Source organism: Amphiprion ocellaris, chromosome 8 (genome assembly GCF_022539595.1).
Source record: "Amphiprion ocellaris isolate individual 3 ecotype Okinawa chromosome 8, ASM2253959v1, whole genome shotgun sequence".
NCBI lineage: Eukaryota > Metazoa > Chordata > Actinopteri > Pomacentridae > Amphiprion > Amphiprion ocellaris.
The window spans coordinates 759,956-773,897 of NC_072773.1; the positions used below are offsets into that span (position 1 = coordinate 759,956).

A 13,942-nucleotide genomic window follows, 5' to 3' on the forward strand; every position below is an offset into this window, starting at 1 on the left:
GTGTTTCTACCTGCAGCTTCTCGATGATGTTCTTGTAGTCCCAGGGGTTGCTGGGAGCTGTAGGCCGGGATGAACGGGACGAGGATTTGTAGTTGGGGTTCGATCGAGACAAAGAGCTGAGAGCCGAGCTGGACAGCATGGAACCGATCTGAGCCTCCAGGTCCAGAGGAAGAGAAATGGAGCGACTCTTAGCTAAAAACAGGAGAAATTCAACTTTAGAATTAAACCAGCAGTGGAAGAAGAAACATCTGAACAGTTTCTGTTTTCAGTCTAAAGTTCTGCAGCTCTAAGAACCAGAACATGAAGAACCCAGAGATGTCTTCTGTCAGTCAGAATGATGGAAACCAGAGAAAAAAATGATTTTACAAAAACATAAAAACCAGGAACCAACATGTTTCCTCAGATGTTAAAACTCTGGAACTGATCTTGTCTCCTACTGCCGATATTGAACTATTTACAGCTTTAATTTGTTATTTCTGTCCAAACATCCTGCAGTTCATTTGAAAAGGGAACCTTTATCACAGATCACTGATGGATCACAGAGGAGATTGGATCTTTGGTTTTTACAGAATCTAGTTGATTTCTTTTTATGAAAATATTTAAATGAGACATTTAGAATGAAATGTTCTGATGAAATATCGTGATTTTAAACTCAAATTTGGAATAGTTAGAAAAAGCTAAGAAATGGTGAGCATAAAGTATTAAACAGCTAGCTAAAAGTAATAAAAGTAATAACTTTGCATCATTTCAGCAGTTAAGGTCCAAATATGATATACCTCATTCCGTTTTTTTCGTTATATGCAACTGAGGCACTTTGTGCGAGAAAACATTCTTCACTTTGAGTCAAAATGTGAGAAACATGCCCTTTTTGAATTGTTTTCTCTTTTACCCAGCAGTAAGAAGCTCATCACTAAATTTGTAAGATATTTTTCAGAAGACTCACTATCTGCTGATAGTATTAAGAAAGCATGGGAAAGAGAAACTGTTGTTCTTTCTGATCAACTGTGGAAAAATGCTTTTTCCCGTATCCATAGTTGTTCAATAAATAGCAGACATAGGTTGATAAAGTTTAAAGTAATTCATCGTTTTTATTATTCTAAAGACAAGCTTCATAAGTTCTACCCCTCTGTTTCTCTTAAATGTGATAAATGTAAAGTCAGTGATGGTACAATGTTGCATTTATTTTGGGATTGTCTGTTAATCTACCAGTTCTGGGTCAGAATTTCTGTTTTTTTCCTCTGAGGTTTATAAGAGGAAGCTCCCTCCTGACAGGGAGTTTGCTCTTTTTGGAGCCTCAGAGGATTCATCTGTGCTCCCTGCATAAATACAAGCAGCTCTCTTAATGGGCATGGTGCTAGCAAAGAAAATTATTTTAAAAAAATGGAAAACACCAACTCCACCATGCTTCAAACATTGGTTGTAGGAATTGGTTTCAGTTATTCATTTAGAAAAACTGCGAAACAGCAGTCTTAAATTCCAACTCAAACTGGAGAAAACATGGGATCCCCTTCTGCAACACCTTGGAATTATCCTAACCACATTTGTATTCTTGATTATTTTTCTTTTATTGCTCGCTTCTCTGTACAAAGATGTTTCAGGATTGCCATGGAACGCTTATTGTATATTTGTTGGGTTCTTTGTCAAGAGTTATTATGAATTCCCTTTTTTTTTCCTGAACCTCTCCTCATCAGTCAGAAGTGTGTGTGTGTGTGTGTGTGTGTGTGTGTGTGTGTGTGTGTGTGTGTGTATTGGTGAATATGTTGTGTTTTTTTGGTTCTTGTTTTCTAGGGGGGAGGGGGGATTGAGTATGGGGTGAGAGATATGATTGTTTTCTTTTTTGTTATCACTAATTCGTTAATAAAAATAATACTTAAAAAAAAGTGGTCCAAGTGACCAATAGTTAGCCAAAAACAATAAATGGCTAGTTAAAAATAATAAATACTAGCTTAAAGTGATAAACAGCCAGCTAAAAGTAATAAATAGTTAACTAAATTTATTAAGTAATGATTATCAAACTGATAGCCAAAGTCTTAAATAGTTAGCTAACAGTAATAGCCAGCTTACAGCAGTAAATGATTAGCTAACAGTAATATGCAAGAATAACTGTGTATCCATGGTAACCATCTACCTGTCAGCGCCAGCGTCCTGATGTTATAATAATAATAATAATAATAATAATAATAATAATAATAATAATAATAATAATAATAATAATAATAACATTTAATAACAATAATAACAAGTGTGTATCCATGGTAACCGTCTACCTGTCAGCGCCAGCATCCTGATGTAACATTTAATAACAATAATAACAAGTGTGTATCCATGGTAACCGTCTACCTGTCAGCGCCAGCGTCCTGATGCAGGCCTCCACCTGACCTCGGTGCTGCTGCTGGAGCCATGGACAGTCCAGGAGTCTGACAGAGGACTGGAGCAGCTGGGTGACGATGGTGTGGTGGGTCTGAAACAAGAAAATAATAAATAATAATAAAATAAACCAGTTTAAAGGAGGTTAAAACAAAATAAACCAGTTTAAAGGAGGTTAAAATGAACCAGTTTAAAGGAGGTTAAAATAAACCAGTTTAAAGGAGGATAAAACAAAATAAACCAGTTTAAAGGATGACAAAATAAACCAGTTTAAAGGAGGATAAAATAAACCAGTTTAAAGGAGGACAAAATAAACCAGTTTAAAGGAGGTTAAAACAAAATAAACCAGTTTAAAGGAGGACAAAATAAACCAGTTTAAAGGAGGATAAAACAAAATAAACCAGTTTAAAGGAGGATAAAATAAACCAGTTTAAAGGAGGATAAAATAAACCAGTTTAAAGGAGGCTAAAACTAAATAAACCAGTTTAAAGGAGGATAAAACAAAATAAACCTGTTTAAAGGAGGATAAAATAAACCAGTTTAAAGGAGGATAAAATAAACCAGTTTAAAGGAGGACAAAATAAACCTGTTTAAAGGAGGATAAAATAAACCAGTTTAAAGGAGGCTAAAACTAAATAAACCAGTTTAAAGGAGGATAAAACAAAATAAACCTGTTTAAAGGAGGATAAAATTAATCAGTTTAAAGGAGGTTAAAACAAAATAAACCAGTTTAAAGGAGGACAAAATAAACCAGTTTAAAGGAGGATAAAACAAAATAAACCTGTTTAAAGGAGGATAAAATTAACCAGTTTAAAGGAGGATAAAATAAACCAGTTTAAAGGAGGTTAAAACAAAATAAACCAGTTTAAAGGAGGATAAAATAAACCAGCTTACAGGAGGTTAAAATAAACCAGTTTAAAGGAGGTTAAAATAAAATAAACCAGTTCAAAGGAGTATGAAATAAACCAGTTTAAAGGAGGTTAAAATAAAATAAACCAGTTCAAAGGAGTATGAAATAAACCAGTTTAAAAGAGGTTAAAACAAAATAAACCAGTTTAAAGGAGGACAAAATAAACCTGTTTAAAGGAGTTTAAAATAAACCAGTTTAAAGAAGGATAAAATAAACCAGTTTAAAGGAGGTTAAAACAAAATAAACCAGTTTAAAGGAGGATAAAATAAACCAGTTTAAAGGAGGTTAAAACAAAATAAACCAGTTTAAAGGAGGTTAAAATAAACCAGTTTAAAGGAGGTTAAAATAAACCAGTTTAAAGAAGATTAAAATAAACCAGTTTAAAGGAGGATAAAATAAACCAGTTTAAAGGAGGATAAAATAAACCAGTTTAAAGGAGGATAAAATAAACCAGTTTAAAGGAGGATGAAATAAACCAGTTTAAAGGAGGATAAAATAAACCAGTTTAAAGGAGGATGAAATAAACCAGTTTAAAGGAGGATAAAATAAACCAGTTTAAAGGAGGATGAAATAAACCAGTTTAAAGGAGGTTAAAATAAAACAAACCATTTTAAAGGAGGTTAAAATAAACCAGTTTAAAGGAGGATAAAATAAACCAGTTTAAAGGAGGATAAAATAAACCAGTTTAAAGGAGGATAAAATAAACCAGTTTATTGTGAGCTCTACCTGCAGAGACGTGCTGTTTTCGGAGAATGGAGAGCTGAAGAAGGCGTTGATGGTGTCGAACACCACGTTGATGATGTATTTCTCCAGAACTGGATCAGAAAGACGTTTTTCACGTTTATTACAAACCTACAGAGGAAAAAAAAATCTGCGTTACAGAAGTGGAAACCTCTGGAACTAACGGAGGATGTGCAAATTAATAATTACTAACAACAGAAACAGACCAGAAGCAGAACTAAAATTGAAAGTTCACTAAAAACAGAATCTGTTGTCTGTTGGTACAAAGATGCTGGTTTATTCATGACTGGAATAAAATGAAATGTGTGACTTAAAGAAGCTTCATAACATAAAATCAGTCAGTTTTTAGCTGCTTAGCCTTTAGCATCACTACTTAGTTCAGTTTCCACAACATAAATGAAGATTTAGCTTGAATTATGAAGATATAGCATAACATCAAAACTGATTTTTAACAACATTTCTGGCAAAAGCATCACAGTAGTAGTTAACATGTTGTAGTTAACATGTTGTAGTTAACATGTTCTAGTTATTATGTAGTAGTTAACATGTTGTAGTTAACATGTAGTTAACATGTTCTAGTTATTATGTAGTAGTTATCATGTTGTAGTTAACATGTTGCAGTTATCGTATAGTAGTTAACATGTAGTTGTTAACATGTTGTAGTTAACATTTTCTCGTTAACATGTAGTTAACATGTTCCAGTTATCGTGTAGTAGTTAACATGTAGTTAAGATGTAGTAGTTATCATGTAGTAGTTAACATGTTGTAGTTATCATGTAGTAGTTAACATGTAGTTAACATGTTCTAGTTATCATGTAGTAGTTAACATGTTGTAGTTAACATGTTGTAGTTAACATGTAGTAGTTATCATGTAGTAGTTAACATGTTGTAGTTAACATGTAGTAGTTAACATGTAGTTATCGTGTAGTAAACATGTAGTTAACATGTTGTAGTTAACATGTTGTAGTTATCATGTTGTAAACATGTAGTTATCGTGTTGTAGTTAACATGTTGCAGTTATCGTATAGTAGTTAACATGTAGTCGTTAACATGTAGTTAACATGTTCTCGTTAACATGTAGTTAACATGTTCTAGTTATTGTGTAGTAGTTAAGATGTAGTTAAGATGTAGTAGTTATCATGTAGTAGTTAACATGTTGTAGTTAACATGTCCTAGTTAACATGTAGTAGTTAACATGTTGTAGTTATCATGTAGTAGTTAACATGTAGTTATCATGTAGTAGTTAACATGTAGTTATCATGTAGTAGTTATCATGTAGTAGTTAACATGTTGTAGTTAACATGTTCTAGTTATCATGTAGTAGTTAACATGTTGTAGTTAAAATGTTCTGTTAACATGTTGTAGTTAACATGTAGTTATCATGTAGTAGTTAACATGTTGTAGTTATCATGTAGTAGTTATCATGTAGTAGTTAACATGTTGTAGTTAACATGTTCTAGTTATCATGTAGTAGTTAACATGTTGTAGTTAAAATGTTCTGGTTAACATGTTGTAGTTAACATGTAGTTATCATGTAGTAGTTAACATGTTGTAGTTATCATGTAGTAGTTATCATGTAGTAGTTAACATGTTGTAGTTATCATGTAGTAGTTAACATGTAATTAACATGTTCTAGTTAACATGTAGTAGCTAACATGTTGTAGTTATCATGTAGTAGTTAACATGTTGTAGTTATCATGTAGTAGTTATCATGTAGTAGTTAACATGTTGTAGTTAACATGTAGTTAACATGTTCTAGTTATCATGTAGTAGTTAACATGTTGTAGTTAACATGTTGTAGTTAACATGTTCTAGTTATCATGTAGTAGTTAACATTTGTAGTTATCATGTAGTAGTTATCATGTAGTAGTTAACATTTTGTAGTTAACATGTTGTAGTTAACATGTTGTAGTTATCATGTAGTAGTTAACATGTTGTAGTTAACATGTAGTTACCGTGTAGTAGTTAACATGTTGTAGTGAACATGTTCTAGCTATCATGTAGTAGTTAACATGTTGTATTTAACATGTAGTTATCATGTAGTAGTTATCATGTTGCCCCCCCACCCCACACCCTCTATCTCTATCCCTCTATCTCTACCTCTCTACCTCTTCTGTCCCTCTCAACCCACCCGGCCAGCAGCAGATGGTTCCCCACATTAGAGCCGGGTTCTGCTCGAGGTTTTTTTCCCTGTTAAAAGGGTGTTTTCCTGCCACTGTCTCCTTAGGGATGCTCTGGGGGTTCAGACATATGGGTTCTGTAAAGCATCTCGAGACAATTTGACTGTAATTGGCGCTATATAAATAACACTGAATTGAATTGGATTGAGTGTAGTAGTTAACATGTTGTAGTTAACATGTTGTAGTTAACATGTTCTAGCTAACATGTTCTAGTTAACATGTCCTAGTTATCGTTTAATATTTAACATGTTCTAGTTAACATGTAGTTACGCGAGCCATGTCCACTGTGAAGTCCTCAAACAGCTTCCAGATGTGGTTGGACGTGTAGATTTCCTTCATCTCCACTTCGGTGTCGACGTAACAGTGATTCACAAAGTTCACGTAGGCGATCTTCACCTGCAGACGCAGACAGACGCTTTAGTTTTACCAGGTAGAGCTCCAGTTAGAGCACCAGGTAGATCTCTGTACAGATGGATGTGTAAACAGATGGTCAGAACCTCGGTGATGCAGTCCTCATGGGTCACCACTCGGACCACGTCCTCCAGAGGCAGCAGTGATGTACATTTGATCTCCGTGTAGACGTTCTTTCCTTCTGCACAGGCAGCCAGCAGCTCCACCAGAGAGATGTGGTACCTGAAGGGTTAAAGAAGGTAAAAATAAAATAAAGCAGTTTGTTCTGAGCTCCACCAGAGAATGTGGTACCTGAAACACCAGAGTTTAGCATCAAAACATCCCTGGGGATACGTGATTCTGTGGAAGATGATGGTCTGTCTGGATCCTTCAGGACCAGAGGATTGTTCAGACGTTCTCAAACCTTAAAACTTTCTTCTTGTTTAGCTTCAAATAAGTGAAAAAATGTCAGGATGATGCTTCAGACTTGATTATTTGTATCAAAACAGGAAATTCCAATAAAGTTTGTTTGCCTCAAGTCAACCGTTGCCATCTAGATTGGTCTCTAAACTGTAGAGACCAGAGGAGGCGTCACTCAGACTACAGTTCATGTTAAAGCAGAGACCATTGTGGGAGTTTAGCAACAACGGGCACCATGACAAAGACTAATGAGGAGGTTAATGACCTCCAACAGAACTCACACTATGCAGACGACACAAAGTTATCCATGATAGTGTTTCTACAAATAGCTAACGTACCTGAGATAATTTATGTGCACGTTTTGTGTGTCCATGGTTACCAAAAACTTTATCAATGTATTGAAAATAGTCCACTGTTCATCATTCTGTTAATAAAAAATTGAACTTTGATCAACAATGTGTTCGACTGTTGGTTAAGATGACTATTTAAAACCGGCGTCTCTCTGCTAAAGGAAAGAAGAACCAAAAAACAGCCACACTGAAAGAAAGGTGGAACCAAATGGAGAGCATTGTGGGAGTTTAGCTCCATGACAAAGACTTCTGTGGAGGTTCATGACCTGAAATGTTCCACCTTTCAGTTGTAGAAGCTTCAGGAGAAACCTTCTCTGGAAGATGTTTCAAGAAACGTCTTCCAGAGAAGTCCGTCTGGTTTCTACTGAAGCTCCTACGATCACCAGGACCTGGATGAGTTTAGCAGTAATGGCACCATGACAAAGACTCGTGGAGGTTAATGACCTCCAACCAGAGCTCAGGTGTTTATTAATGATGCATCTGTTGACTAGAACAGCAACATCAGCCCAGTGGGATCAGTTTGAGTGATCAATAATCAGTTAATGATTGATGATTCTTAATGGCTCCTGGTTGATACCAGTTAGTTAGGAAACACCTGAAAACCCAGATCCTTCCATCCATAGCTAAAAACAACAAGAACTACAATAATACTAAAAAACATGATCTCACCCTGAAACTTGGTACAAACTCATGGATTTAGAAATCATCATCATGCCAAAACAGAAACTTTGCACCGTGAAGAAATGAGAATCTGAGCTTTCTGGTGAAGAACGTGAATTATTTCCTAGATTTGATGATGCCCTTCTGTAGTCGAAGACTCTGACCAAAGACATTGTTTTTCTTTTTAACCACGCTGTGAGGACGATGTGAAAGTAATTAGCTACTGGTGGATTCATCTGAAGGTCAGGCTGGATAAACTTCTAACGTTCGTTTCCTCTGGTCACCTGAGTGGACTGTTCTCGCCGACGCCCTCCCTGCTCTCCGCCATCAGCCCCAGCATGGAGTTGAAGGAAGTCTTGTCATTGTAGAAGACGACCACGTCCTCACCGGCGTTTGTTAGCTGCAAACACAGAAGATAAACTGAACTGCGTCGCTGATGCACAACTCTGGACATTAAATATTAAACAAACACATCGATGAGTTTCAGCGTGAACGGCATCCGTCCTCACCTCGGTCATGATCATGTCCTGACACTTCTTGACGTACTTCCCCTCGGCCTTGATGATGGTGTGGAGGAAGTTGAGGTACTGGACGTGGCGGCCGTGGGTGGCCAGGCAGTGGATGAAGTGCTGCAGGACGCTCTCAGAGATCTCACTGCACAGCTGGTAGTTATTACTGAAGATATGCTGGACGGTTTCCGCCTCCAGGAGCTGCAACAGCCAACATCAGACATTCATGATTCTACAGCTCGTTGTCTTCATGTGGTTTGACTTGTTGGATAGAAACGGTCCATAACCTCCTAACAGCTGATTTACAACCATCAAGACTCTTATTGGTTCAGTTTCAGTATCTGACAGATTGTTTCAGCTGGAACCTAAAGATTTCTCAACAACTTCAGAAGTCCTGCTACCACTACAGGAAACAAAAGTAAACTAAATGTGCCAGAGGGCTGCACTAGATTCCAATCCAACAATGATCAAACCTAAAACTAGTAAAAAGCCTCAGATTTCGGTCTGTCAAATTCAAATATTTCTCTTAAAGTCAACAAAAACTGTAAATACACAACGATAATACAACTCAGTAACCACAAAACTAGTAAAAAGTCTCAGACTTCTGCTCATCAAACTTGGATATTTGCCTTTAAAGTCAACAAAAACTGCAAAAATACCGCAACAGTACCACTCAGTAATCATAAAACTGGTAAAAAGTCCCAGATTTCCACCTGTCAAACTCAAATATTTGTCTTTAAAGTCAACAAAAACTGCAAGAATGCAGCTATAATACCACTCAGTAACCATAAAACTAGTAAAACATCTCAGATTTCTGCCGGTCAAATTCAAATATTTGTCTTGAGATCAACAAAAACTGCAGAAATACAATGATAATACCACTCAGTAACCATAAAATTGGTAAAAAGTCTCATATTTCAGCCTGTTTAGCTTCATCTTAATAACTTCCAGTTAAAGATGTTGAATCTGGACCAGCTTCTCTCAGTTCTCTAACTGCATGGATAACCAGACCATCGTTGGGTTCTCAGAGCTTCGTACCCCGGGGTTGAGGAACAGGTTGAGGTTCTTGTGCAGCAGTGTCTGGTTCTCCTGGTTCCCCATACAGAACTTCTGCAGGAACAGGTGAGTGTACCTGATGATCTCCTGCATCTTCACGTCGTTCTGCAGAGACACAAACATGTTCTGGTTTCATTCTGCTGACTGAGACACAGAACTCTGTCCATTCATTTAAAGGTGTTTTCTGTATTTTCCTACCTGGTCGTAGGACACCTGCAGCAGGTCCAGCATCACCTTATGAGCGCCCATGTTCTTCAACAGCCTCTGCTGCTTCTTCCAGACTCCGCTGCTGCACATCTTATTGAGCCTCTCCAGGATCTGCAGAGAACATGGACCTCTGTGACACTCTAAACTTTAATTACAGCGTTTCCTACAGAAAAACACCTTCAGCACAACAAAAACACCATTTACTCTCCGTTTAACCCTCCTGTTGTCTTCATTTATGGGCACAAAAAAAATATTGTTTCCTTGTCTGAAAAAATCAAAAAATTCAGCCAAAAAATTCCCCAAATTTCTGAAAATTTGCAAAACCTTCAGGAAGAAAATTCCAATAATTCCTTAAAAGTTTCCCTTAAAAGTTTGGGGGAAAAAAGGAAAATCCCTCAAATTTGGCAAGAGAATTCTTATGATGATAAATTTGCAAAACCTTCAGGAAGAAAATTCCGACAAGTTTCCCTTAAAAGTTTCATTAAAAAAAAAAAAAATACCTGAAATATGGCAATAAAATTCTTGTAAATATTTTCAAAAAAATTGTAAAAATCTTCCAAAGATTTTTTAAAATATCTAAAATGATTACATATATATATCAGTAAAACTTCTAATATTTTCTTTAAGAACATTCACAAAAAATCAACCAAAATCCAGTGAAGTTCGCTGGATTTTGGTTCATTTTTTTGTGAATGTTCTTAAGAAACATTTTTTTGAAAATTTCTTTTCCACCAAAAAATGTTCAAAAATTTCCCCAAAATGTTGAAAATGTGGACACCAGAAATTTCACTGTGGAAAAAAAAAAAAAAAAAATATATATATATATATATATATATATATATATATATATATATATATATATATATATATATATATATATATATATATATATATAAAAATAATTTTTTTTTTTTTAACCACATTTTCAATCTTTTGAATTTTCTAAACCTTCGGGAAGGAAATTCCAATAATTCCTTAAAAGTTTCCCTTAAAAGTTTTGGGGAAAAAAGGAAAATCCCTCAAATTTGGCAAGAGAATTCTTATAAATAATTTCAAAAATTGAGTAAAAATCTTCCAAAAAATCCTAAAAATAGCTAAAATGATTCCATATATATCAGTTAAACTTCTAATATTTTCTTTAAGAATATTCACAAAAAATCAGCCAAAATCCAGTGAAATTCGCAGGATTTTGGTTGATTTTTTGTGAATGTTCTTAAGAAACATTTTTTTTTGAAAATTACTTTTCCACCAAAAAATGTTCAAAAATTTCCCCAAAATGTTGAAAATGTGGACACCAGAAATTTCACTGTGAAAATATACATATATTTTTTTACCACATTTTCAAACTTTGAATTTGCAAAACCTTCAGGAAGAAAATTCCAATATTTCGATAAAAGCCTCCCTTAAAAGTTTGATTAAAAAATTCCCCCAAATGTGGCAAGAAAAATCTTTAGTAAAAATCTTCCAAAAAAAATCGTACAAATATCTACAGTGCTATTTTTTTCCACATTCTCAAACTGTAAATTTGCAAAACCTTCAGGAAGAAAATTCCGACAAGTTTCATTTAAAATAAGAAAATACCTGAAATATGGCAAGAAAATTCTTGTAAATATTTTCAAAAAAAGTGTAAAAATCTTCCAAAGATGTTTTACAATATCTAAAATGATTACATATATATCAGTAAAACTTCTAATATTTTCTTTAAGAACATTCAGGAAAAAATGATTTTTGTGATTTTTTGTGAATGTTAAGAAACATTTTTTAATGTTTCTTTTTTTCCACCAAAAATGTTCAAAAATTTCCCCAAAATGTTGAAAATGTGGACATCACAAGTTTCACTGTGAAAATATATTTTTTTGCCACATTTTCAAACATTAAAACGGGTCAATTTGACCCACAGGACGACACAAGGGTTAACTTCTCAGGTCATACAATAAAGTTAAGATTAATGACGTGTTTTAAGTTTATTATAGATAAAGTTAACAGGACTCAGTCTGTCATATGTTGAATATATAATAATGATAACAATATACCACTAACAGTTCCATACAGGTCAGTACATGGAGATATAAATGTATGAAGCTAACTGTAAAGGTACCAGTATGTTTGTTAGTTGTGGTGTTCCTCAGGGCTCACTGTTGGGCCCATTACTGTATATTTATTACATACGGTGCAAAAATGTACTTTATTTGTGGATGGTACAAGTTCCTTTTACCAGAATGTTTTATAACTTGCTCTATCATTGAAAAGTTTGGGGTTACCCAGACAACTCCCACTTTTATCCATGTGCTACCATAACTGCACAAGGGTTTTCTAACCATCAATGAGCCTTTCAACACCATTAGCTAACACAATGTAGCATTAGAACACAGGAGTGATGGTTGCTGGAAATGTTCCTCTGTACCCCTATGGAGATATTCCATTAAAAATCAGCCATTTCCAGCTACAATAGTCATTTACCACATTAACAATGTCTACACTGGATTTATCATTCATTTAATGTGTTCTACATTGAAAATGCTTTTCTTTCAGCAATAAGGACATTTCTAAGTGACCCCAGACTTCTGAACGGTAGTCTAACTTCAAAACAAACAATTATTGAAGGTTACTTGGTACAAGCTCATATAATTCCTCGTATGTTTATGAAAATAACTAATTAAAACTATAATTGTGGGCTATTGTAGATGCTCAAGGCTCTATTGGGCCCACTGTCGTTTTTTTTTTTTTGTTTTGTTTTTTACCTATTAAAAATGTCATTTCTTTGCAGATGTTTCAGGTTTCTGTTGCCAATATCTACCAGTGCGGTAAATAAAATAACTTTATTTAAAAAATAAAAATGTTACTAGTGGTGTCCCTCAAGGCTTTGTGTTGGGTCCATTGTAGTTTACATACTGGACAGAATGTATGGTGCTTATTAAATGTTCAAACTTACTATATCTGCAAATGATACAAAAAACTGGTTTGATTTAACAACCTGTCTTGGAATTTAAAGCTTTTTGTAATCTTTGCTGTATGACGATATGAAAAATTGATTTGAAAAACAGTAACAAGAACATTTTGAAGTGATGCTGGAGATTAAATCTAAAATATGTTACAGCAGCTATTAAAACAAATACTGTATTTAAAAAAAGAATTACATCTTCAAAATATTCAAAAGCAATTTAAATACGAAACAGCCACGCAAAATAAGTACAGATTTTAGTTCAGTAGTGAATTCATGGAAAATTAATGCTCATTTTTAAAAATATTGTAATAATCTAGTATGAAATAAATGATCAATATTAGGATTTTATGGTTTGGTGTTCGAGCCCAAATGTGAAAGAAACATGACGGAAATTAAATTATTGGGTTCAAACTGTCACTTCAAATAATAAAATACCTTTAAAAAAAAAGTAAAGCACATTAAAATTTTATCAGAGAGTTTTAACAAGTTTCAAAGACATGGGATGAAGACTGACAGGTGATTAAACTCCAATGAGGACGGTTTGATTCGCTGAAATCAAATCAAATCACTGAAAAGGTCAATAAAACACAGATTAACAGCTGAACATATCAGAGAAAAAGAAAAGTTCTGATTGGCTGAACTTTATCGTGCCATTTAATAAAAATCCGGGACTTTGTTCTTCGGTCGTGTTTGTAAAATTCAAACCCTCTTTGTTCATATTTGTGACGTTTTATTCTGTCTTTAGTGAAAAATAATCTCATGAATCATTGTGAGCAGTGAAACCACCATCAGCACCTGGATGACCTCATCAACAGAAGCCCCGCCCACACTGACTGATTGACAGGTGATGTTCAGAAACACCAACAGTGGAAGCAAAAAGGAGAAAAAGTGATTTCCAGCTGAAGGAACCCAGAGAGTTTCTCACCTCTTTGACCTTCTGGTAGTTCTCGTTACCCTTCTCCAGCTTCTCCTTCTTGGGCGTTGCCTCCTCTGACGCCCCCTGCAGGACGCAGAGGGTAAAACATGCAGTTCTCTCTGGTACCACAACATACACACTTCATTCTATTATTCATCACAGTGGAGTGTTTGTGACCCTGTACAACATTTAAACCAACACAAACTCATGCAACCCCAAACTTCAGTCATCCACAAACACTGAAGAATGTCCCCTTAGGTGGTGATTTTTAACTTTATCTGTATATAAAAGA

At 34.8% G+C, this 13,942-nt stretch overlaps 1 protein-coding gene across 3 annotated transcripts in view; it reads right to left on the reverse strand.

The window, feature by feature from the left end:
* Positions 1-13,942, reverse strand: part of itpr3 (inositol 1,4,5-trisphosphate receptor, type 3) — an 83,892-nt gene that overhangs the window by 16,419 nt on the left and 53,531 nt on the right. For all 3 annotated transcript variants that reach the window (XM_055012751.1, XM_055012750.1, XM_055012752.1), the window contains 10 exons: positions 13,660-13,734; positions 9,782-9,901; positions 9,566-9,688; positions 8,528-8,728; positions 8,303-8,418; positions 6,696-6,831; positions 6,469-6,594; positions 4,004-4,129; positions 2,341-2,461; positions 11-192 (listed from right to left, as the gene is read on the reverse strand). In XM_055012751.1, coding sequence (XP_054868726.1) covers positions 11-192; positions 2,341-2,461; positions 4,004-4,129; positions 6,469-6,594; positions 6,696-6,831; positions 8,303-8,418; positions 8,528-8,728; positions 9,566-9,688; positions 9,782-9,901; positions 13,660-13,734 — 1,326 coding nt within the window. The remainder of the gene's footprint in view (positions 1-10; positions 193-2,340; positions 2,462-4,003; positions 4,130-6,468; positions 6,595-6,695; positions 6,832-8,302; positions 8,419-8,527; positions 8,729-9,565; positions 9,689-9,781; positions 9,902-13,659; positions 13,735-13,942) is intronic.